We start from the raw sequence: 25,336 nt of genomic DNA, 5'->3' as shown, positions 1-25,336 counted from the left end.
TTTAAATTTTACTTGAATTATTTCTTTTTAAATCTATATCATTCCTAAATAATACTTCACAATGGATAATTACTAAAATTTAATTTTATAAATCCTCTTTTAGGTATTTATGAGAATGATTTTCATCTGTATAAGTACCTACTAATTGATGTCTAACTAGCTGTTATATGTATAATAATTTTCTATTCATCGTATGTAAAAAAAACGTTTACAAATTTTTAATTTTTTAAAAACGTAGGAAGAAAATACAGTTTAATAGTACAGGCATGATTTTTTATAATATTATTTTGTTCACGCTTTTTTTTCTCAGTGATTATCTTGGATGGGATATTACTTTCCGGACGTTTGGCCACACTGTCAGTGAATTTGCCGGTTATATTTTATCATACGAGTTTTCATTTGTGATATTGAATTTACTTATCATCTAAAAGAACTTCTTTAAGAGAAGTTCTGTTGGAAGTTTTACAGCAGTCGTTTGTTTACTTACAGAATACAGTCTGTTATTTAATATTTACATTGAAAAAAAAATGATAACTGTTAAAAACCATTTAAGGTCCAATGAACTTGGTTCATTCACTTAATTGCTTACAATCGAACAAATTGAAACCGAACACGCAAAGAAAGTCACACACACACACACATATTTTATGTTGTATTGTTTTTTCAAAAATATGTATTGACTCAGAAGGTACAATCGTTTCATTTGGCTCTATCAAGTGTTCGTGTAAAATACTGTATAATTTGTTTTTTAAAGGCAAAGCGTAGTGAGACGATTATTAAGTTTTGACTAAAAGTACTAAAATATATTTCTTACATACTTGCTGTATAAAAAAAAGGAAATAGGTATATTTATAATATAGTATAATAGATATTTATTATTAATATTACATTAAGAAAATAACGCAGTCTATTTCGAGAATATTGTATAGTTCACATCTCTGATCATCGCTAATTATGATAAATTATTAACAAAAACTGCATTTTGTTTTAGGCACTAAGTAGAAATGTATTTGTATAATATGACGTTACAACGAGGTAGCGCCATCACGAATGCTATCCATGGTAATTTTAGTGGCCGAAAGGCTCAAGAAATATTAATATCTCATGGAAAATCACTAGAGCTGATGAGACCTGATACGAACACTGGGAAAGTCCATACATTACTTACAGTTGAAGTGTTTGGAATTGTTCGAGCTCTGATGAGCTTCAGACAGTCTGGCGGAACCAAAGGTAGTTTTAACGTTATTTAATCAAAGTAATTTGACTATTTAATGTTTAATTTTATAACAATTTAAAATTAACCATGTTTACATTTTGGCTAAAAATGTTTTAGATTATATTGTAGTCGGAACTGATTCCGGAAGAATAGTCATTTTGGAGTATTTGCCGTTGAAAAATATTCTTGACAAAGTACATCAGGAAACATTCGGAAAAAGCGGTTGCAGACGTATCGTACCGGGACAATATTTAGCGATTGACCCAAAGGGACGAGCGATTATGATTGGTAATAATTTCTTGTATTCTTAACAAGTTAAATAATTACGCTTTCATTTTATAATGAATTGTTTGTTTTCATTGAATTTATTAGGTGCAGTAGAAAAACAAAAGCTGGTGTACATTCCCAACAGAGACTCCGAAGCTAGACTGACTATATCGTCGCCTTTAGAAGCCAACAAGAGTAATACATTCGTTTATCATATGGTTGGAATCGATGTCGCGTTTGATAACCCTGTTTTTGCTTGTCTTGAGATTGACTATGAGGTAATTTCCATTGTCACTATAATGCTTTTAGTAATTTTCAAAAAAAATTGAAAGCTATATTAAATGTTTTTAGGAAGCCGATTCCGATTCTTCGGGCAATGCTGTCCAATCTACCTGTCAAACACTGACATTTTACGAAGTTGATTTCGGATTAAACCACGTGGTCAGAAAATATAGTGAAGCTTTAGAAGAACATGCCAATTCACTAATTGCCGTCCCTGGTGACAAGGATGGGCCTGGTGGAGTGTTGATATGCTCGGAAAATTATATAACATATAAAAATCAAGGCGAACAACCTGATATTCGTTGTCCGATTCCTCGTAGACGAGTTAGTACAATTTTCACACCAAAATCTTGTTGAAACTTCAAATAATAAATTATCCAAATTTTGTTACAATATTTTATTAACAACCATTGGAAAAAATATTGTAATATACATATAACAAGAAAAAAATTACGAACTTTACCAATGTTTGTAAAAATTAAGTTAAAAAAACGTAAATAATTAATAACATGTAATTAAGTTTTGTAATTTTTTTTCAAATTTTAGAATGATTTAGATGATCCGGAACGAGGAATGATCTTTGTTTGCAGCGCTACGCACAAAACCAAGTCAATGTTTTTCTTCCTGGTACAAACCGAACAAGGGGACATCTTCAAGGTGACACTGGAAACCAATGAAGAATTTGTCACAGAAATACGACTGAAATATTTCGATACAGTTGCTGTAGCTTCGGCAATGTGTGTTTTGAAAACAGGATTTTTATTTATAGCGTCCGAGTTTGGAAATCAGTGAGTTGTTTGCAAAAATAAAAATACAATATATAAAATTCAATTTGTTTTAATATATATATATATTTTTACATTTACTTAACTTTTTAGTTATTTATATCAAATAGCAAATTTGGGTGATGATGACGACGAACCCGAATTTAGTTCTGCCATGCCCTTGGAGGAAGGAGATACGTTTTTTTTCGCTCCTCGACTATTGAGAAATTTAGTATTAGTCGATGAAATGGATTCTTTGTCGCCCATAATGGCATGTCAAGTTGCAGATTTAGGTAAGTTTATTGCTTATACTAAATAATTTTTGCATAGGGGTATCTATGATGTCACCGAATCCGATAAGACATTGTCAGATTAATATAAAGTAAAAATATAAGTACTAATATTTTGTTGATTTTGTCAATGAGTTTGAGTTATGAAGACCATAAACTTTTAATAGAAAAATAGTGGGATAACTTTGGTATATAATTTGGACCAATCAATACTTACAGTTGTATCTAATACCTAATATAATACAAAACGTTTCATCAACTCATTCAAATACCACTCAATGGCAAAAAACAAAACATATTTTCTCTGTACTGTATTATAAAAACTAAAAGCTATTTTAACAAATTAAAAAAAAAAATGCTTGATGCAAAACTATAGATGATAAAAATTACTGACATCAATACACAAATCATTTTTTAAACATTAAATGTTTTTTATAATCGTGTTATTTGATTTTTTTGGGGTTCCAGGATATAAAGAGTGTGGTTACAGACTCTTGAACTTTTTAGAAATATGGTAACATATTTAAACAAACATTACAAAATTACTATTATTAACATTATTGTTAAATTGATCACCCTGAAGAAAAAAAAATGACTTCGTCTATTTAATGTTAACTTTTAAGTTATTCTCCTAAAGATAATGTTAGGTTAGACTATAAAATCGTTGAAAAAAGTAGTTAAATATAGCTCTTTTTATTTATAGTTTTTCTTAATCCGGCAAAGTTTCATTGAAATTAGTATATTAGTATATTAGTATATTAGTATATATTAGTAATTTTATCTGTCTTTCTTTTTTTATTCTCCTTCTTTGTTTTTTATCATACAAGTTTTAAAGTGAAAATTGTTTTAGCCGCCGAAGACACTCCTCAGTTATACATGGCGTGCGGACGAGGTCCACGATCCACGCTGAGAGTTTTGAGACACGGTCTTGAAGTGTCCGAAATGGCCATTTCAGAATTGCCAGGAAATCCGAATGCAGTTTGGACTGTTAAAAGTAGAGCGGAGGGTAAGCTTTCAGTTAATCTCAGATGTTTATATATATTTTAAAACATTTTTAGTAAAATAATTAAGTAGCTGGGTTATAGCTCCCTAACTAAATGTCCGCTCTTTTATTTAAAACAAATGTAATATTGTAATAATTGTTTGAAATCCAAACGTATATTAATGCACTGGTGAATAGATTATAAAATCTATCAAACACCAGTTCGTTTATTTTTCAGGTATTGACTATCGCCGTAGAGGCTTCAAATCAATTAGGTAAGATGTAGAGTTGGACAGGAGCGATTGAAGAAAAATGAAAATTCATTATTTATACACACACACGTTCCTCATCTGAAAGAGAAATATCTGTTTATATTTTATGTGTAACATTAACGATAAGCAGACGAGACACTTTTTTTTTTGTATTCTAATATTTGAATTGTTTCAGCAACTGATGTATGTAACAGTTCTAATAGGAAAATCGACGTTATATACCATGACTAATATTTTGTCTACTTACTATAACAACGACAACAATAAATTTCTTTTTGACTCGCATTTCAAAATGTATTGATTTACATTACAGCAAATATTATTATTTGACCTTTTCAACTTTTTAAACTTTTTTTAATTGAAATTAATTAATTTAATTCGATTGACTTAAAACTAAAATACAAAACTAATTTTTTTACGCTCCACATTTGTGTTGTCTAACTATCAAAAATTATTTTTCCATCTGTTATATAGGTATATAAATTATTAATTTTTTTTTTAATGCTTTCAGAATTGTATGATGCGTATATCGTTGTGTCATTCTCAAATGCTACTTTAGTTTTGTCGATCGGCGAAACAGTAGAAGAAGTTTCAGATTCTGGATTTCTAGGGACAACACCCACGCTATCTTGCTCTCCGTTAGGTGACGATGCGGTTGTACAGATTTATCCCAATGGTGTACGTCATATACGATCGGATAGACGAATGCACGACTGGAAAGCTCCAGAAAAGAAGAAAATAGTCAAATGTGCGGCCAATCAGCGGCAAGTGGTTATCGCGTTGGGTGGTGGCGAACTAATATACTTTGAAATGGATCCGGTAAGTTCAGAGAAATAAGCTTACAATTTTGGCTTCGATGTGCCTCCGAGAATGTATTGTTTTTTAAGCCAATGGATCAATTTCTTAATGTAACAAGTCTTTAAATTAGAAATTGTACCCCTTTATCAAAATCAAGAAGAACAACCTATAAATGTACATGTTTTTTATTTTAAAGTTAGATATAGTACTACCAATATACATTAAAAACCCAAGGAAATATCATTAACCCTTATTCCTGAAAGGAGTAGAAATTATTCCTTTATTTCGTTATTTTGAGCGTAGTTTTAGGACTTGAGGTCTGAAAGTTAGACTGAAGGTATAACTATAGTGGGAGAGGAGCTATACTATATACAATTTTTTTAAAAGTCTGTAGTCAAACTTTTTTTTTAAAAAGGAAAAAAATTAAAAAAAAGGGAAACATCATACTCGTATCGTATTAAATTTCCAGGTTGCTATGTGTGAATGAATATCATCAGTCAAAAGGTATCTGTAAAATATTTTTATTCTATTTTTGATTACGATAAATGGGTAACATCCTCTCTAATAGGATTTTAAAAAAAAATGGATTTCAAATAATACCTGTAATAACTTTTTTTTTTTAACTACGAAAACCAAAAAAATCAAATAACATTATTAAAAACACATTTACTGTCTAAAAAATTATTTAAATTTAATAGCTTTTATCATTGACGGTTTTGCATTAAAGAGTTTATTTGAAAGTTATTTTATTATACTTTCTCCTTTTCTCCCTATCCCAGTATAATTTAACCCCACTGTATTGGCTTTATACATTTCTTAAGAATAACTTATTATGTTAATATTGTTAAATAAAATGTTTTCGTTGACAGACTGGACATTTAAACGAACACAAAGACCGTAAGGAAATGAACACTGATGTTCTTTGTATGGCGTTGGCAAATGCCCCGTCCGGAGAACAAATGTCTCGGTTTTTGGCCGTTGGATTGATTGACGAAACAGTTCGCATTATTTCTTTGGATACGGGCGTAAGTATTGTTTGTTCAATAACTATGTACTAAGCTTCCAAATGTACAGTTTGTAAATTTTACAGGATTGCTTGACTCAATTGAAAATGCAAGCTATTCCCGCCATGCCCGAATCACTGTGCATCGTAGAAATGGGTGTGAGCGATGTTGGGTCGTCTGATGAGCCCGGAATGAATTCCTTGTCAATGTTGTACCTGAACATTGGCTTGCGAAATGGAGTACTGTTGCGTACGGTCTTGGACAGCGTTACCGGGGAAATGGCTGACACTAGAGCCCGTTACTTGGGAGGAAAACCGGTGAAACTATTTAAGATCCAAACTCGTGGCAATGAGGCTGTAAGCGTTGTTAAATGGTGTCTATCTAAAATGATGACACTTTAATTATTTTGTCCTTACACAGGTGCTTGCGATGTCTAGTCGATCTTGGCTAAGCTATTATTACCAAAACCGTTTTCATCTAACGCCCCTGTCGTACGACAGTCTGGAATACGCTTCTGGTTTCTCATCTGAACAATGCGCTGAAGGCATAGTTGCTATATCTAATAACACCCTGCGTATTTTGGCATTGGAAAAACTTGGCGCCGTATTCAATCAAGTGTCCTTTCCGGTTGAGTACACTCCTAGAAAATTCATTGTACATCCCGACTCGGCTCACTTGATTGTTGTCGAAACCGAACACAATGCATACACAGAACAGACAAAGAGACAGAGACGAGTTCAGATGGCCGAAGAAATGCAAGAAGCCGCCGGAGAGGAGGAACAAGAATTGGCCTTGGAAATGGCCGAAGCGTTCTTGAACGAAGATTTACCGGAAAATGTTTTCGGCGCTCCCAAAGCTGGTTCTGGAATGTGGGCTTCGTTGATTAGGTTGTTTAATCCTGGCCAAGGTGTTACCGAAGCAGTTTATCGTTTTCCACAAAACGAAGCGATTATGAGGTTCGTATTTTTGAGAAATCAATTTTATGTTCAAATATCAACTTTTAACATTACAATAGCTATAAAAAATATTATTTAAAATTGGTTTTCAGTGTTGCCTTAGTGCGGTTTTCAACTTATCCAGATACACAGTATGTACTTTTCGGTGTTGCAAACGAGCTTTATTTAAATCCAAGACACGTGACCTGTGGCTATATTTACACATACAAGTAATGTAAAAAATAAAAATAAATTTTAAGAAACCTATTGAATGTCTCATCATTTGGTTTTAGAGTGAACCCGACTTGTACGTCTTTAGAATTTGTACACAAGACGATTGTTGATAACGTGCCAACGGCGATTTGTGGATTCCAAGGCCGCGTTTTGATAGGCGTCGGCCGCATACTACGTATATACGATATTGGAAAAAAAAAATTGTTGCGAAAATGTGAAAACAAAGTATGTAACTTTCCATTATTTTTTTTTATATTATGATATTTATAACTGTCTTTTGTAGCAAATTTCCATGTCGATTGTCGGAATCCGAGCAATGGGGTTGAGAATTTATGTTAGTGACGTCCAAGAAAGTGTGTATATGGTGCAATACAAAAGATCTGAAAATCAATTGGTTATATTTGCCGACGATACACAGCCACGTTATACTACGGCTATTGAGATACTCGACTACAACACAGTAGCCGCGGCTGACAAGTTTGGAAATATTACGATTGTAAGTGATCAGGACGTCAAGTCTAATGACTAAAGGCCATAACTTGTTCATTTGATTTTTTTTCTCTTGTCTATACATTCCTTATGTCTGCAGAAGTTTGATTTTTATAACACAAAAATTATTTCTACAATTTTAGTAATATAATTTCGCTTTGAGCCAAACATATATATTATACATAATACAATTATTATATATATAATGACACTATTTTGTAACTTTATACTTCAACTTGAAAATTTCAATGAGAAACAATTAATCTTGAACTTTTTTCTAACTCATTATTTTTTAACTTCTACTAAACGTAAATAATTATATCATTTATATTTCAGCTACGGTTAGCTGTATCAATATCTGACGAAATTGAAGACGATCCGACCGGAAATAAAAATCTTTGGGATCGCGGGTTGCTTAACGGTGCTTCTCAGAAAGCAGATTTCATAGCCAATTTCCATGTTGGAGAAATATGTACATCGCTACAAGTGAGTAATTTCTTTTTGATTAGCCTAGACAATCGTTATTTTCAAAAACTAAACATTTCTTTTAAAAAAATATATCTATTTTGTTTTTTAGAAAGCTACTCTTATACCGGGAGGTTCTGAATCATTAGTTTACTCGACGATATCGGGTACGATCGGGGTTTTGGTGCCGTTTACAGCTCACGAAGAACAAGACTTCTTTCAACACCTTGAAATGCACATGAGATCGGAAAATCCACCTTTGTGTGGCCGTGACCATTTATCCTACCGATCCTATTATTTTCCTGTAAAGGTTAGCGTTAATTCAGGTTTTTTTTTAAATTGTTTACTAAAATATTAAATTTTTTAGAACGTATGTGACGGAGATTTATGTGAACAGTACAACTCTATTGACATTGCTAAACAGAAGAGCATTGCTGCCGATCTCGATAAAACGCCAGCGGAAGTGTCTAAGCGTCTCGAAGACATGCGAACAAGATACGCATTTTGAAGTATTCTTAGTTTTTATATCTTACCTATTATTATAACAATTTTACTTTCTTTTTTTTCTTTCCTAGAAAATCTTTCTTTTTCGTAAATGTGATTACATACTTTTATTTTTATTGAGTTGATTCAACCTAAATTAAAAGACTGTTGAAATTTAAGTTCCTTGTGTGATGTACACAATTAACAGCTTGACCTCAATAAAGTTAATTATTTTAAACATATTGTACTATTAAGAAATGAGTAATATTACTATTTTCTTTTTTTTTATACAGCCTTTATTGTTATAAAATATTTGGCTCAACAATTAAACAATATTACTAATTAATTTAGTCGAATTCCTATTATAGATTTATTGAAAGTTTTGGGGTTTTTTATATAAATTAATTGGTAAACTTTTTAACAAGTATATTGTCAAAATACCATAATTGTAACTATTAATAAATGTAATTATTGGAAATTTGGTAAAAAAAAAACGGAATAAAGAAAAAATGTTGAACCATTCTGCTGGGTTGGTTGTTTTTTTCGTTTATTTATTTTTTCTATATTTTGACAATTTTTCGGGCAGCTAATCGAGTGCATTATTTTTAAGTACATATCGAAAATTGTGTTTGTTTTTAGAAGATTTCTACAGTGTTATTCTATTTTCAGTAATTTTTAATATTTTTTATCAACTTGCATGGGTAATATTGGAACATTTTTTTTTTTAATATTGCCCATGCCTGATTATAATAATTTCTGTGGACTTGTGATTTCTCAAACTAATACAATATGGTCTGTCCGCTTTTACGCCCTTAGGCTTGACAATGCTAGCTTTTTTTTGTGACATTTGTGGTTTGAACAATTTCTTTTAACCCGGTAACGGATGACGCTGGTTTTTTAACACCGATCGAATGTGTATGTCCAATATGTTGGACGCGTTAACGCATGTATTAATTGAGAGAATTACATAAGTTAATGTAGAGAAAGAGCCAGTGCAGCAAAGATAACTATATGTTGTCAAAGCGAAAGCTGAGGCGCCCACGCGACTTAAAAATCGACCACCCTAGGAATCATAAAGGCGGCGGCCGCTGGGTCTATGGTTTCCATGGCGACCCAAATATTGAAATCTAAAGTTTTCGCTTTGATGCAGAGAATCGCGACGACCACCGTATCAAATTCTCACCTTGTTTGTTTACCCCAAACTGTCTATATTTTGATGATATTTCAGGTGCACTTACCAAACAACAAGGATAGTGTGTAGCATTGAAATACGGTCTAGCCCTACACGTGTGAGCTGCCCAATAGGTAGGGAGATTCAGTATAGGATCGAGTCTGTTCGTTTCGGCCAGGATATAACTTGAGGCTTTTGCATTTTGGAAAACCCAATAGACGAAATAAAGGCATAATAATTGACGAAAAATGTAATTTTAGTGTACATACATTTTACACTAAATGTTATTGTTATTCTACACGGTCATACTGAAATATTACACTCTATTGCCTTCTGCTGAAATAATATTGTAAGAATAAACTGTATTTATACATTATCATTTAAACAACTTTTTGACCCTTCTCTCGCGTTGTCTGGTACATTATTTCTTCTGTTCTCGAAAGCGAGTTTATTTGTTCGCGTTGCCGAGTTCTATTTCGCGTTCTCGCTGTATAATGATAATTGAATTTTCCGTTTCCATAGTGTTTTAATTTTCACCCTTTTAGAAGTTCCGACGTTAACCGACTGCCTTTCGAATGCTCGGACAGCTTTTCAACAACAACGGGCTGTTGGTGTATAAAATATATAATATTAAACATCAACCGCATTGTCCAAGTCCATACTATAGTTATTTATAATCTTGTGCGAAGAAAGTGCTTGCACTCAACACACAGTCCTTGTCGTACCGACAAACTTGATTTAAGTTTTTTTGTTTTTGTTTTATCGCGTTTGCACGTCAAAAGCCAATTCTCTACGATGGCAGTTTTTTATGTTTACATCTTCGCCCACATTCCAACGCAATTTCCACAAACGTCGCTTTCAAGTGTTATTTCCGGGCTGTACATTTTTGTAGTCCATTTGAGGTCATCCGGAAGCATTAAACAAAAATAATTAACCCTAACCTCGTTTAAGTGGGAATATAGTATCCGAGTAGAGCCTTGTACGTAAGAGAGGATGGAGAATTTTTAAAACAAAAATTTTTTAGTACAATATTGAATTTTACAGTTTATTACATAAGTTAATTCATTAATATTAAAAATTGTATTTAGTTATTTGCAAGAAACTGAAATTTTTAAATGAAAATCGGCTTCCCACATAACATAGTAAAGTAGCCAAAGAACTCGAATCTCTTTATAGGATTGAAATTGAACCATCCTATGTAGTCGACATTTTGTTTTGTTTTTTTAGTCTAAAATAAACCAAAATGATTTTTACTCGTAGAAAAAAATTATTTAAATTAAAAATAATACCTTGAAGCTTAGACAAATTAATTAACATCGTCAAAATTTATTAAAACCTCTTTTTTCTTAAGTATAGTCTATACAAAACTCCTTAAATACAGACCGCAAAAACAATCCCTTTAAGTTTACAAATATAAATACAATTTTAAATATTCATAATACAAATGACAATAATTTGATATTAGTTAATGATAATAATAATAATACATGGATTTACTCATTATTATAAAATCAATAAATCATGAAGTCAATATTTTTTTAAATCACATTTTATTTTTATAACAACTTTTTTTTATGAAATCTTATCGCGTAACTATTCCTTGTTGATATTCGTTTTTTTCCTCCTCGGTACATTCATAATTGGTGTTGATAATAATGTCATTATTATTGTTTGCAAGGCCGAAAATTCTTACACCGCGCGTGCGTGTACCTGAATTGCCTATACTGGGCGCCGGCTTATAAAACGCGAGAATACGTGAATCGCTAACTACAGAAAGGGCAGATTTTGTTTTCTGAAAAATATTTCATTATACATTTCATCCAGATGACAAGTGCCTTTTCTGCAATTAACGAAATTGTTCATAATTTGTTTTTCGGGTACTTATATGGCAGAACATTAATTGTGCCGTTCGTACAGAATCATATATATATCGATAATACATATTTTTTTGATTATGCAATAAAGTGATTTTTTTGTAAAATATTGGACACGCGCCCTTTCTGTATTTAACGATTCACGTGCTTCGCGAGAGTAATATCTAATAATATGACTAGTTTAGTCTTTATTACCAACTCCCATCGCCAACTGTTACACAAACTATGTCGAACATTCCGCAAAAGTGATTATCACAAAAACTACCGAAAATCAATTAAATTTAAATTGCAATGACAGCAGCCGTCGTCGGGTAGGTTACAGAATGGTAATATCTACCGTAACAATAATATGAGCATCGTCTTCTGGCATCAAATGTTGTGTGGATAATTATATTTTGGCTCACTCCGTATGCGGTTTCTCCCTTGCGACACTACGTCGTTTGTGTGATTAACACACGTATCTCTGAAAACGTTATGTAAACAACGGTAGTTCGTCGTTTGACATTGAAATGACGTATTGTAAGTGTGTTCGCCCAAAAAGTTTATACGAGGAAACGCTTGTATAAGAGTTTGGGAGTGCCGTTGAGAAAATTGTGTGTCATTAACGTGTGCCGGTTTTGCCAGTCTTCGTATACAGTGTTAACACACCGTCAAAAAGAGTAAAACTTTATTACTAAAAAAAAATACAAAAAGAGTTCTTAACTCTTGTTTCCAGTCGCGAAATTATTAATCACGAAATGTGCTAAAAATCGAGTACGACGTTAACCTTTTAGAAATGACCGAAAAAGCGACCCAACCCTTAAAGTAAATTACTTTTTGTCGAATTGCTAGCTCAGAAGGGTTTAAATTGTTGTAAGTGCCCGGACGCTGTTTTTGTTTTAACGATGGTTTAAAAATCTGCTTTGAACGAGAATACAAGCAAAAAGAGTAGGCGGCGGTAATGATTTTATTGCTCAACAAATTTGGATTAGCCGGTCTGAGCGCTTATTTTAGCTTTCTTCAATTAATACATCCTATATGTTGGCTTGGGAAGGTCTGGAATAGGCTAAATATTTATGATTTTCAGGTCGTTGTGTGCAAACTTTAAATACTATTCCCTTATTTTTCAGGGGGAGATTTTTTTTATCTATACACTAATATGTTTTACAGTAATTTTATTACTATAATTAACAGTTTATAAGACATAAGTACACAAACTGTATTCAATGGCTCGTAGTTTCTAAAATAGTAGCTCATTTGGAGATGATGGCCAATTTCAAAGAAAGCTCGAACTCGAGCGTTCGTCAGAAAATTCAAACAAATATTTTGTGTTTACAACACAGTAAACATCATTATTGTTGTTTTCGTTTTTTTGATCAAACAAAGAGCAGGGAAAAAGTCGGATGAAGCACTTTGGTATTAAATTTACAGGGTGATAAATTTAACTTAATACATTTATTTTCTCTTTGACTTATTCTTCTGGCTTTTGTAGACTTATATAAAAACAATAACAAATCTATGGCAGTGTTGAAATTTTCGCGGATTTTATTCAAATTCAATTATTGTGAATTACTGTGAGAGGATTAATCTCCTCAATAAAGAGAGATCCCCGCAGCCCGGTATTGGAATTTATATCAGGTACATTATATTAAATATGATATTAAGACGATGTGTGCTTAGCCATTATATCCACATTGGCGGTAACACGCATATAGTTTATTATTATAATAACCATTGGAGTCGATAATAATATGATTATGTTTTCAGCAGAGTCGCCGCAGCTGTTATAAAATGCCGTTTAATGTGGTATGCGTTTTATTATTAAGCAGATAAACCCTTCTTGCCTCGTGTTAGCTTGCTGTATGTGCGTTTTGCAAAATTAATAAAGACATTTTAGCCGCCTACGCTGATGTTACAGGGTGTCACACAAGTTTTGAAACTACCAAAGTTAAGTTATAGACCCGCGAAACACTATTACTGCTCGGCAGATTTCTTATGTGTCGCTAATGGAACAGGGACACACGGTCTTCATTGTCTTAGGGACGTTGACCGGATAAATGCACCTATAAGAAGAGTAAACGATTGATTTAACGGAGAGTAACGTTTATCAAACTTTCCAACTGTTTACAACTAAATGTTAAATACTATAATTACTATAAATACTATTCGGCTTTAACGTGTACAACGGTATTGGTTCAAAACTTTGGGGACACCCTGTACTTACACTCTGCGAGTCCCTTATGGGACTTTGAGTCGTGGCGGTATTCGGTGTATTATTAATACCTCAATATAGTTTTATATTCTCTGGTGTACAGACATTACAATAAACGTACGAGCCGTGCTATAGCCGGATGGGGGTCGTATATTGCAGCGAATTTTCGCGGTCTCGCCGATAGAAAGGTTTATCTTATTTCCATTTGGTTCTCGCAATGCTTTACACGTGGATGCCCCACACAATTGCATTTCGGTCAGAGAGATAAAAACGTCCCGGATTGCGTTAAGTCGAAACACCAAGTCGTTTTTGTAGTTAACGGTCCGTGTCCCGGGCTCGTGTGAGTGCAGTTTTTTCCCCTCCAAAACCAATGACGTTAAATCTACACCCACTCTGGTTTCATAAATCAACACAATATATACCATGAGTGGGACCAATATTATCGAACAATATTTCACAACTGCTAGCCAAACACTGATATTCACCGCGAAAAAAATGTACAAAATACAAATTTACTAAGCTTACTTGTTGTGTAAAAAAATGACACTAAAGTAGTGTTCTTATGAATAGTAAAAATAATTATGTTCTTTTGCCAGAAGTTACAAACCAAGAGATTGGCTGTATTGAATGCAACAAAAAAAACACAAAGATTCCGAATATTATATTTAAACACGTACGTTATTTATATACTTAAAAAAAATTAATAATTTATAAAAAATTATTTAATTAAGAAGTTAAAATTAATTTCAATACTTTTTTTTGTCATTTGTATTCGTTAAAATGACAATTTGTCTTAAATTATTATTTGAATTCGTTGAATGGCAACGTACATATATATTTAATTAACTTTTTAAGTTGTGGATAATTTGCTGAAACTTTTGACTGGTTAACAGTCAGTTTTGAACACATTACTTAACCGCACTCCACCTCCAATTCTAAATTATAAACTTAAATAACTGTAAAAGTAATTAACCATAACTGGTTATAGACCAGTCAACATTTTCGGCAAATTATTTTTAATAATTTTAAAAGTGGAGATAATATTACAGTATACCTAACTATTTTACAAAAATCTTAATTTCGTAGGGGTTTCACATATAAGGGGTGTGGTTATTTAGTTGACAAATACATCAGATTCGGGCCAACTAATAAATGTGAAAGTACGAATATAATATAAAGAGTATTAATTATATACGATACAATTTAAGTTTTACAAGTTGGTAAGAGCTTTGAAAAAAAATTAAATGTTGTTTTATACCTATTATAAGAAAACACAAATCAAATTGTGCCCAAAAAGAAAAACTACAAAATTGCAATTATTTTTAAGAGAAAATTAGGGTCTTATCCTTGAATCACCCTGTATATTTTTTTATGCTAACAACAAATTAATTTGACGTTCAAGCGCACTGGTATAGTGAAATAAGCACTTACCAAATATATGCAATCAAAAGAAAATTGAATTACCGTAAGATCTAATAAAGTACATCGTCCGCATGTAAACGTGTAATTGGCAAATAATTAGTTTTTACCTGACTCCATAAGGTATATTGAATTTCTCGGTATTATTTGTATTCGGATCAACTGTGGGTTTCTATAGTGGTTAGGACCGAGTTTGTATTGTGTCTTTTTTTATGTCTTTAAACAGCCACATAAAACGACATCTCATTGTACTTACCAAATGGGATTAACCGATTATATTAATTACAAATCAAATGACATCACTTTATAAATCGAATTTCCAGTACAAATATGTCTCGTTATTGGTCGATAATACTATGTTGAATCGAATTTAAAAAATAATAAACACTTTAAAATATTTTTTTATTATAAAGTACTAAAAATGTAAAGATATTCTTACTTGGACATTTTCAATCGGACACTTTCTCCTTGACATTTTTACCTACACATCGAAAGATGACACCAAACAAATTTTGATAAACTCAAGTGACTATTACTTTAGTTAAATTTTTTATAGAAAATTATAAGCATGGAGCGTCAGCCACACCAGTCACCATGTGCTCGCTCCTATTTTAGACGGCGCACGTGATTTCTAAATTATTTGGACGTGTTCACTCGCAAACCACCTGTTCTCGGATGGAAGTAAATTTGTCCCTGGGGTTTTGCGGTTATCGTGGGCAACACATTATATAATATAAATATAGATATACGTATGATCCCCACAGGGTTTTCGCAATTGCTTAAACCTTAAACTTTCGGTCACGCGACGCTTGCGGTCGATCGGTTCACTAATTGACGGCTAAATTGAACTTATAACTGCCAACAGGCATTTACGTACTTTGAACAAACAGCCTGGCAAAAATCGACGGTACACAGTTGAAATGTATTATATTATATAATAGTAACAAAAAAACAGTCTCCTCGATTTCATCTGTTAAATTTTTATAAGGTACTAAAAAATATACTCAATCATTAACTGTCGCAAACAATATTGGATACAGAAAGCTTATTTACTCTAACAATTATTTATGTTTAATTCAGTTTAATCAGATTTAGACAAAATAATTCACAAATAAAGTTTATAGACATTCCATCAATAACTTGCATAAATATATATATATATATATATATATATACATTTAATTTAATTTGAATTTGAAAAATTGTAATCAAACAAAATATCTAGAATTTATAGTTTCATAAAGCTTCTATAGAAGACTGGAAGACAGTAAAGTAAAAGACCATACATTATATTAACTTCTACACTTGAACTATAACTTTTTTTATACAAACCGACATTAATTTGTAAACTCCTGACATTTGAAATATTATCTTGTTCGTATCAAAAACACATTTATATAACTAACAGTCTGATTGTTTTGACAGGAATAAAAAAAAAATAATAATGTTTATACACTATGTCTTGCATGGGCAAATAAGTAATAAAAAAACCAATTCGGTGCAAGTCGTTCAGACGTCGAACTAAAATTTTTGTATTTTTAATATTTTTTTGTTGTTTGTTTTCCGAATTACCATTCAATTGGCTAATGGCCGGTAAAGCACTGAAATCGTCAGCACTGTTTTATTGACAGTAGGTTGATTTGTTCGATATTCGTTTGTATACCTTATAATGGACAATTAATTATTTAGAAAGCAAAGCCATAGTGGTCTTAGAAATTCAGTATGTGTATATATATGCATATATGTATATATATATATTTAACTAATGCATTGCCATCGGTCGGAAATAAAACCTTGCAACGTTTTCGCTGTTTGTTTTCGAAAATAATTATTTATCCCGTTAAATCCGACCGGAGTGGCCGCAGAAACGATTTTCTCCCCTTAGGCAAATAATTGCATTTCCTTTTTAAAACGATCGGATTTCCCATTTACATATATATAAATACAGCGTTGGACATACCCCGAGCGTTATTGATATTTAATTAAAATTGAATGTTTACCTCTCCATCCAATCGATGGCGATTACATTTTAAGATTTTCACACCGTCAACCGCTTTTTTTAAACCAACCAATACAACAGTGTCATTGCATTAATAATCAAAAGTATAATAGGTATTATGTCTATTTTAGTAGCACTTAGCTTGTGCCAACTACTAGAGTTATTACTGTAAGTATATACGTTTTTTAATCGATTGCCCCACAAGACCAATATTTTAAAGTATTGCAGTAAAAAATTGAGTAATTGTTTTTATTTGCTTATTTATTTAAAATATTTACGTTACGTTTATTCAAGATATTTCTATTTAAATATTTAACAATTCATCGTTAATAGCATGTAAAAAGTTAAGTTTTCAAAAAAAAAACCCTAACCCGAAAACCCAGCAAATGTTTGGTATGAACCAAAAAATATGTGTTTATAGTGTTATATGAAGCTAAGTTAACTGGGACTTTTTTAAAAAAAAAAACCTTGTTATCACTAACCCTTATATTATTTTATTTAAAATCAATGAAAACAATTTCAACTTCAATATTTAATGGCATTTTACAAGTATGAATACTTCTGTATCTTAGTAGAAAATGTATAAATTAATAATATATGCCCCTTGGGTTTAAAAGGCCAAAGTGTATTTTTAGCAAAAACCAGTTAAAACTTTAAACATGTAAATTACATAACATGTAAGCCGTCCTTTAAATTGTATACAAAAATAGAGCTCACTAAACCATAATTTAAAAAGTTATGAATTGTCCGTAAATAATTTAGAATAATTTAAATATTAAAAACATGTCGATGAATTTAAATTTGTATACTATTTTCTTTTGTTAAAATCTTTTATTTAAAATAATATATATTAAATTTGTACCACTTCATTGTACACAAACATGTATTCTTTGACTTATCATACACAAATAAGGCCCTTTTTTTTTTTAATAGCCTTTACAAATATTAAAGTTTTTTTTAGTATAAAACTGTGCACAGTAAATAGCTAAGAGGAATTCAAGTAGTCTACAGCCGTTCTTTATATACGTATGACAATATTCTTTACTGTAAATTCTGTACTGTGGTTTAGTTAAAAAGACATAGTACGTGCCAACAAAAAATAAACAAACAACCATTATAGCAGTGATTCATGTGTAGTTTCTTCAGATCATCGTAATAAATTTCATGTAATAGTTTAAAATCTAAGTTTACATGCATGAATGATGTTTTACACCCAAACTGACATTTTTACTGACAAATTATGTATTTTAGCCTTGATTTTGTATACATACAGTATACACCTATACTCAAGTACACAGCCAGAATTTTGCTTTCTTTAAACAATTCTCTCTCTTTTTTTTATCTCACCCACACGCTGAACTGTGGGCGTTTGAGTTTCCATTTTAATTTAAAACCGTAATGCAAACAAATGTACTTCATTTTAAATAAGCAAACTATGCGGAAAATTCGTCGCAACTACATTCATTAAATAACAATTTCGATTAGGCCTAAGTGAAAACGAATATTTGTGAAAGCGTTTAATTGAACATGATTTTTTTTTGTATAAAATTAGCCTTCAACTGAAATTGTGGACCGGTTTAATAAAAAATTATATAATTTAGATTATAAATCGTATCTAGTCGGTACTTTTAATAACAAAATAAGTTTAGAAAAAGCACTCTTTTTCCTAAAAACAAATTCAGCAATTTTTCTTGTTCTGATTTTTGCAGGCCAAAAAAATCATTCAGACGGGCTGACAAAGTAGACATTTATTTATATATTTATTAGACACGCTACAATCAAATTTCCTTAATCTTAATGTATAAACAGTTTTTGTTTTAACTTGTAACGAAAAGGTTTGACTGTTTATTGCTAATGCATTTTATTATTATCCAAATAAAATGATTGTAGATGCAAATTAATGGTAATTTAGGGCGATTGCTGGTTGTTTCGCATCTTCTATTAACTAAATCAGTATTTATTTACATATAAATACAATGCATTCTGCAGCTACTGGTTGGTATAATATTATCAAAGCATTATAGTAAATAATACATTTAGGCCAGCTGTATTCAAGTTCTCTATAGCTTGATTATGTCTCTCTTGCTATTTAATGGGTCGTAACTAATCCACTAAATTAAGCACTCGTGCGTTTAAATGATCTTGAGTGATGATATAATTAGGCGCTACAAAAAAATACACCAAGTACAATCAATTAATGATTCTATTGTTTTTTTTTTAACTCGTTTAGGTTAATTCTTTAAATTACATTTGAATCAATAATATTATTTGTTTTTTTTTTTAATTTAATAATGTGATTTGAGTTTATAACAATTTTATTTTTAATATTTATTATAAGCTTTGGTCGAAACGACTTATTGAAATTATAAACAAAAAACGGTCTTCTTCATTTTTTTGGTTTATCTGGTTAGGTTAAGTTACTTGTTTAAGCTCTACTTAAGTAAACAAAGATTTTTTTTCTTTTTTGGAGCTCTTCGTACTTCTAATAATAACTCTTCATCAATAATCAACTCAGGGTAACTAGGGGGACTTATTCCTCTCAGTAAAAAAAAAATAAATAAATAAATGTAAATAACTGTTAATAAATGTTAACAATGTATTAAATAACTTTAGCTTCGGTATAAAACCAAAAAGTTTTTGGTTAACAGCAAATAAATATTTTCTTAGGTAAAGTTATTTCTATAACTGGAACAAGACCCATAAACAACTGTTATATAAAAAATACTTGGTTACACTGTGAAAGTATTTTATTGCTTTCATTTGTATTTAAATCTAAATTACAAATAAGGGTCTAACTTTAAGTTTATTTTTAAGAATAGATGTAATTATAATTTGCATACAAATGTCGGCATAACGTTTCAAAACAAAAGCAGGAATTATTGATTATACGTTTAGTTGTTTCTTGGTTTAATTATTATTATTGCATTTTTGATGTTTGGTTTCTCTGCGTGTGAACATAATTTAATTGTAGCACTTAAAAAAATGTATACTTTTTTTAGGTCGTGATAATTTAATACAATTTGTAAGAAAGTTCTAGAAAACTTCTCAGTTTTTATAGTCAATAAATAATGTCCGAAAGTGTTATAGATGCGGTACATTACCAAAGTATTGGCAATTATTTTAACTATTTTTGTGAATGTCATACTGATATCCTATGTTAAAAAAATGTTCCAAGATCAATAGCCATTCTACTAGTTTTGGTGGGCACAAACATAATAAAAAACCACCACTGCATAAACGCAATATCTTATTGACTTCACATAAAAACTGAAAAATATTGTGTGTTTTATTAAGTTATTATAATAAATATTCTATTCCTCTTCGCTTTATCCCATACAAGTAGGTCACCCATTCTGATATTCTTTCTCGGCATTCCTAATTTGCTGTTCTACCAAATTTGTGATATTTTTATTACTATGATGTATTCCGTTTTGGTCTAAAATATGTTTTTTACAGGTTATAACATTTGTTGGTTATTTAAACAAAGTTACAACTCATTAAGAGGTTTGAGGTGTTTTTTTTAACAAGTTTAGCTTCAACGCGATGCCCAAAAAGTATTTATTAAGACGAACATTCTAAGTATTAGTTTTTTTTTCTAACGACAGATGTCATTGGTGGGTAATAATACTTTACATGATTTTTAATTCTTAAAACTTGGAATTTTCGTTCTGACAAAGTTTTAATTTTAATTAAAAGTTTTTAGAAACGTATAAAATGAATTAAAGCAGAATTCATATTAATTTTGCAAGTTCAGTAAGTTGTCTTATTTTATTAAAAAAATTACAACAACAAATAACAAACTATATTGTTCGGCTAGATAATTTAAAGCAGTTATTTAGGTGACGTTCATAAAATATAAAGAAATTTAAACAATAAAAAAAAACATAATTTTCATAGCAAACTGACAATTTTAATCATAACACTTTATTCGAACAGTTTTAAATCTAACAGATGTATTTTGGCAATATTACATAAACTAAGTTTTTTTTACCTGGTATGAACTAAGCTTTTTATTTGTGTTATTGGCAGTATTTTTTTCATTAATACATTTTTTTTATTTTACTGTTTTAAAACAAATTTAAGTAAATTAAATTTATTATTAATTGTATGGACATTATTTGACTATAGATTTAACTTTGAATGAGAAATAAGAAAACTCTTCTTGGACTCTTAGACTTGAGGTTTCTTAGGACTTAACCAAATAGTCCAACGGCTTATAGTAAAATTTTATATCGCCGTTAGTTTAATTAGGGCCAAGTATAAATGTAAGCGAATAGAGCGAAATTAAAGTACATTTTATAATTATCAACGTATTATGCCTAGAGGTTATAACTAATGTAAAATGTAATCATCATTATTGTTTAATTTAATATGCCTCATAGTCGTTTTATACTTTCGTCCCGCTTATCTATGTAAAATAATTAATAACCAGACCTCATTTTACCAAATTTTACTGTCAATCTGTATTCGTATTTAATGCAATTTGTTTTTAAAGAAAAACAGTTACACAGTATTGAATAAACTACTACTATTAGAAATGTTATTCCTCCATAGTTAATTGATTTTAAAGGCGATTATTTTTATCCATTGAATTTAGGTCATGTAATAATCATGAGCTGTCATTTATATGTTGAACATATGACAGGAATAAAATACTTGACGTTATACTGAGTGGCTTTGAAGTCATAATATATCTAAAATGATTATTTGCGGTTTCGTATTACTTTTGACACTTGACTTATTGTTTTAATATTTTTGTTTTTCAGCATCAACCCTATTCTCATGTTCAGTAATAAGTTCTTATAATATCTTTCAATTTACCGTTCTATCGGATTGAAACTGAACGTTAATTGTAAAATATAAAATGATGCGTTAAAACTTGCAATAGTGAATAAGTAATGTAAGAAATAGCTCTTCCCATCCTATTTTTTGATTATTTCAAAGAAAGCTAACGAGGGTGAGCAGTATTGCAAATATCTTAATTTGTTCAAATATTTTACTTCGTAGCTGAATAATCAATTAAATATAATAAAAATACACACTTTTGCTCATTATAAAATTGTTGAAACTTTGTTCTAAGTGTAAAAAAGTGTCAACTAAACAGTTAAGGTACGGACCTGCTGAAAACACACAAAAAGCTTAATTTAAAAAGTTAACATATTATTACTAAAGATATTCGACGGTTACGTTTACTAATAAGTTAGGTTTTGAAAAGTCAGGTATGGTTAGGTAAACTTAGGTCTTATATTTCTACAAAAATATTCAATACTTATTTTGTCCAGTTTATTTTAAATAAAACAATATAGTTTATTTCGTTTACGAATTGGTAATGCAAGTTGAAATCTTTAATTAGTTTTTACAGCACTATAAACTTTATATATTTTGTTTTGAATTTTAGAAAAAAAAGAGTAGCCAATTAATACTGTATTATAGATTGATTAGACGAGGCTCTTAATTAATTAGATTAGATTAATTTATTAGACTTGTCTATTAAAATAATTAGATACTAAACTAAAAAATAATTAGTGCTTACAAATTCACAGTAAGAAAGTAAATGTAATAACTCATTACTTTTTGAAACAAAATAACTTTTTGTATAGAACTACCTTTTTTAATAAAGAAATGAATATATAAAATCCTTAACTATAAAAATAATACATGCTCTACCTTTTTAAATATAAATACTTTTGGAGTTATTAGCGTAAAAGTATTAATTTTACAAATAATACCACTTCACCTCATATCCTCTCCACGTGTGGTTTTTAAATGCTGATGGTATAAAAATAAATTATTTTTATTCTTAGATTTATTGATTTTTTTTTTAGAAAAATAAATAGAATTTAAAAATCCTAAACTCCTTAGGATATATTTCAACTAGTGAATTCTTGTGCAACACCCTGTATAATGAAATACAAGCCGAGACCTATATTGTTTGTCACTTGATGTGATGTAATAAAAAAAAAGCGATGGATCCAGTGTCGACTTCTAAATTGTTTTCTGTTTATTTTTTACGGCAGTAAAACATTTCTGATTGTTGGGCACGTCTGAGTTAATGAAACGGATATAATATCATTATTGTGTGAGTGTTGCTTCTCTTATTTTTCGCCAGTCTTCGGTGACTACGTGATTTCTACACTCTTGAACGAAGCAAGGGGATGAAATGTATATTATACACCAGAGATCTATATCAGCATCGGTTTTGCTCGTGTGGTGATTTATTATACAGGGCGATCGACTTATCGCAAGAGTATTGCGCGCATATAAAAATAATACTACACTCCGTCCGACTTCTCGTCCTTAGTTTTATAATTTAATAACTTAAAAAGTAATTATACAAAACTGGACCTAGCGAACATTTTTAAAAAATGTTCAACATTATTTCAAAAGTTAATGAAATATGTACGTTATCGTTTGAGTATCAAAAAGTTTATAGAGCTCTGAAAAATGCTAAAAAAAAAAAAACTTATTATTTTAGAAGAAAATTAGTGTTTTATCTTTACTGAATCACCGGGTATGTGTGTTCTCCAACGTTTGAATGGAATAAAAGCTAAGGGGTTTACATTTTACCCGGGCTTTAAACCGATTCATGGAAACCTGTAATTAATACATACAAACATTTCTACTTATAACAGTCACGTTATTAAATTGTTTGAAAACAAATGCGCTTTTAAGGTGCGCTTACACGTTCAGTTAAATAATTGCATGAACTAATTTATGATATTTTTATGCAGTCAGTTTGCGCAAATTAACTGGTATTTAGGATTTACACAATTAGTTTCTTTCTTCTCTTTATAAAGAACACATAGATCGTATAATACACTTATTGCTATAAATACCGTACAGATGTAATAAATGGACATTTTTGTTTCGTTGATGGATGTAATAATATAATCATATGTTTCTACTTGTTTTACCACTCAAGTTAATTGCATTTGAAACTATTTTATTTGCGTTCCTAAAAATATCACGCATGTTTAAGTGACAAATGAATGAGGTTCAGAATAATAATTTAAGTTTTTATTAATTTTACAGTAATAATTAAAACCAAAGGTAATTCTGGTATTAATTTGAATATATTTATAAGGTTGAATGAAAAATTCTGTACTTGGTTATAAATAACCTACTGTTAGACAGTAATATGCCAATATCTAGTCGATGCTAATACACTTCGGTAGTTTCCTTGATCGATACTGGTTCACAATGAACTGGCATAGATTGTTACCTAGAAGGTTTCGACTGCTAGCTTATACAGTACTTGAATTAAACTGTGCTGGTTTTGAAGTTTTTTTTTTAAATAATTGTATAGCTATTTTTCAATTTATTTAATATGTTGTTTTTAAGAAACGAGACCATTAGTTGATGTAATACAATTAATGGTAAATAATATAGACACAACTAACAAATACATATACATTTATTTAAAGTAATTCAAATAAAAAAAATGTGAATAAATTATAAAAATTGACTTATTAAAGATGATATAAATTGGGTTTTAATATTAAAATTTTTTTTTTTTTTTAATTTAAATATGGCTTCGACTACTAGGTCATTAGCCTTTAGTTTACATTTACATTTACATTTTTTAGTACAATATTGAATTTTACAGTTTATTACATAAGTTAATTCATTAATATTAAAAATTGTATTTAGTTATTTGCAAGAAACTGAAATTTTTAAATGAAAATCGGTTTCCCACATAAGACTGTAAAGTAGCCAAAGAACTCGAATCTCAACAGAATTGAAATTGGACCATCTTATGTAGTCGACATTTTGTCTGGCCTTTTGGTCAAAAATACACTAAAATGGTTCTTACTCGTTGGTCGGTATTTATTAAAACCTTTTTTTTCTTAAATATTGCCTATGTGTAAACTCTTTAAAAATAGACCGCATGCAATCCCCTTAACGGATTATAAATTAATCGTATTGGCTTTTCGCGGTGTGTAAAGTGTTTTTTTTTTTTTAATTTGTTTTTTCGAATGTTTGAAATAGGTACGACAAAACACGGTATACCGTAAACGACGAAATTAAACAGTGTATTTTAACGGGGGGGGGGGGGTTTTACTATTAAAAATTCATAATACCCCAATATGTGCCGAACGATTGCCGTCCAACTATTGCAATCGATGTTTACAGTTCTTCAAAAATCGATAGCAATAAAAGCGCTATTGCTGTTCGCCTTTGGCCGGTGGTCTTGCATTTGG

The 25,336-nt window shown here is 30.4% G+C and overlaps 1 protein-coding gene across 6 annotated transcripts; it reads left to right on the top strand.

The window, feature by feature from the left end:
* Positions 1-439: 439 nt before the first annotated feature.
* Positions 440-8,804, top strand: LOC126833627 (splicing factor 3B subunit 3-like). 6 transcript variants are annotated; one of them, XM_050565065.1, is made up of 19 exons: positions 440-688; positions 755-843; positions 992-1,230; positions 1,334-1,504; positions 1,589-1,761; positions 1,835-2,089; positions 2,312-2,553; positions 2,644-2,822; positions 3,670-3,825; positions 4,585-4,892; positions 5,741-5,896; positions 5,962-6,231; positions 6,296-6,831; positions 6,924-7,040; positions 7,104-7,269; positions 7,328-7,540; positions 7,870-8,019; positions 8,111-8,308; positions 8,366-8,803. In XM_050565065.1, exons 3-19 carry the CDS (start codon positions 1,005-1,007, stop codon positions 8,504-8,506), a joined length of 3,657 nt encoding a protein of 1,218 aa, XP_050421022.1. In that variant the 5' UTR covers positions 440-688; positions 755-843; positions 992-1,004; the 3' UTR covers positions 8,507-8,803. The 6 variants fall into 6 exon arrangements, with proteins under 6 accessions (XP_050421022.1, XP_050421023.1, XP_050421024.1 ...); XM_050565066.1 differs by lacking the exon at positions 755-843 and having other exon boundaries at positions 8,366-8,804; XM_050565067.1 differs by lacking the exon at positions 755-843 and having other exon boundaries at positions 440-718; positions 8,366-8,804.
* The last annotated feature ends 16,532 nt before the right edge of the window (positions 8,805-25,336 follow it).

This window comes from Adelges cooleyi, unplaced genomic scaffold (genome assembly GCF_023614345.1).
Source record: "Adelges cooleyi isolate 19-005CV unplaced genomic scaffold, UGA_ACOO_1.1 ACOO_flye_CR_arks_rails_tigmint_CR_PRNA_2, whole genome shotgun sequence".
Lineage (NCBI taxonomy): Eukaryota > Metazoa > Arthropoda > Insecta > Hemiptera > Adelgidae > Adelges > Adelges cooleyi.
Note: the sequence above shows the minus strand (reverse complement) of the source record. Positions and strands in the feature narration are given on the sequence as shown.